Genomic DNA, 1799 nt, shown 5'->3' with positions numbered 1-1799 from the left:
CTCCATGTGCAAGTGCATGGGGCTCGACGATTCTTGGTCGAGTTTTACACTAAGGACAATCTTGGAATCAATGGGTAATCTTCATCTTCCGAATAAATAATATTCAATTTATTAATCTTAATGGTTGGATGATTATCATATGCATGTTATCTTTAGACAGATTTTCTTGTTGTTTAGATGGATTCGGACTTGAGAAACGCAATGGGTGATCCATAGTATTCGGTTTGTATAACGGATACATGGCTTTGAATATACGTATACATTTGGTTTGTAATCTTCCAAATCTGTTGGAGCCTAAGTTAAATCGATATGTACATGTTGGTCTCAAGATTTCATTAATCAATACAAGAAAATATTCATACTCTCTTAGATTTCTTGATAGTTCTCGAGTTTCGAAACAGATAAAAAAACTTAAGATAGTATAATCTTATCAAGAAAGCAAAATACGTCAAAATCAATGATAGAATATTTGAAACAGTCGATAGATATTGTAAGATACATTTTCTTGTATTAAACGTTTCATAAGAAGTGGTAAGAGATGAGATCTATATTATATGGTAGATGAAAAAAAAAAAGAGTTTCAAGAGATCCCAAAGAATCGCTTACAAGCCTTTACTAATGCTTTTTTCTTGATTTTGTTGCTCTTCTTCTTATGTATCCCCTCCTTATCATTTTCTTCATCTTCTTCATTGAAAGGAAGAGGAAACGTGACAGAGCTCTGGTCATAGATTCTACAGTAACGTTCAGAGACAGACGAAGATCTTCTCATAGACATAGCAGTCTTCATTGGTGAGCGAAGCACTTGCCCTGATGCAGCCACTGACCTGTTCCTGCTCAGCCTCGGTTTCATCTCAGCAAGTTCTTGATCAGGTTTCTGGGTCTGCAGGAGATCGACCGGGTCGGGGTTCTGGTCGGTTGAATCCATTTTGTAGTAGCCATTCATGTTGTGTTCTCTACTTCTTCTTGGCCAATGTTATGATGATAGATGGACTGATCTTAGCTAATGCGTGCCTTTTATAAATGTGTCGAGGTCATGAATTGTGTAATCTTTTAATTATATACAATATTACAGCTGGTGGAAATTGTAATTACATTTTTTACGCTGGGGCATGTGCACTTGTCTGGCAAATGTTTGGCATTACATGCAAACTAGGTGGTAGGCGCGGACTGATGGATTAAAAGAGATTATAACTTTAAAACTATATAGACTAATTTATTGGGGTATTTTAATTATATTTTATGGAAATACATCTAAAAGAGTAAGTAAAGACTTATATAAATTTATTATGAATTTAAGATGAAAAAAAAGCAAGAGCATTATTGTTTTCATAATATAAATTATGAATATAAAATAAAATGAAACATATGCAACAGAATAATAAAATATGAAAGAAACAAATTTATAAAGAAACAAATAAAAAATTGATAAAACCACAACTACTGTTAGAAGTGTCTTCAGAACTCGTGGTTTGCAATTCTATAGAAAGCCATAACAAAGTATCAACTTACCAAACTAAACACATATATTTACCAAATTCAGTAAACGAAATGTTATACCTCTTTCTGAAAACATCGATTTCTGGAACATCGTTACTTTCAAAAATAATTTTTGAAACCCATCATTGTTAATCACATTCTTTAATCGACCTTATCATGATAAAAAAACAATGTAAGCAAAATCAAAGACGAAATTCATGAATTTTTTTTTTGTATGTAGAAAAATAGTAAGTTTTGATGTGGATGAATTTCAGTCTAATGTTATATACAGGGATCACTTATAGGGTTTTGCTTATGAAAGA

The 1799-nt window shown here is 32.4% G+C and overlaps 1 protein-coding gene across 1 annotated transcript; it reads right to left on the bottom strand.

Annotated features, from left to right (window-relative positions):
• Positions 1–578: 578 nt before the first annotated feature.
• Positions 579–966, bottom strand: LOC106305556. Its single transcript, XM_013741924.1, has one exon. It carries the CDS (start codon positions 941–943, stop codon positions 581–583), a length of 363 nt encoding a protein of 120 aa, XP_013597378.1. The 5' UTR covers positions 944–966; the 3' UTR covers positions 579–580.
• Positions 967–1799: the final 833 nt, after the last annotated feature.

Source organism: Brassica oleracea, chromosome C7 (assembly GCF_000695525.1).
Source record: "Brassica oleracea var. oleracea cultivar TO1000 chromosome C7, BOL, whole genome shotgun sequence".
NCBI lineage: Eukaryota > Viridiplantae > Streptophyta > Magnoliopsida > Brassicales > Brassicaceae > Brassica > Brassica oleracea.
The sequence above is the reverse complement of the archived record's forward strand: the minus strand, read 5'-3'. Positions and strand labels throughout refer to the sequence as shown.

Excerpts from the sequence above, each read along its gene's own strand:
- LOC106305556 (XM_013741924.1), bottom strand. The coding sequence starts at position 943 with ATGAATGGCTACTACAAAATGGATTCAACCGACCAGAACCCCGACCCG.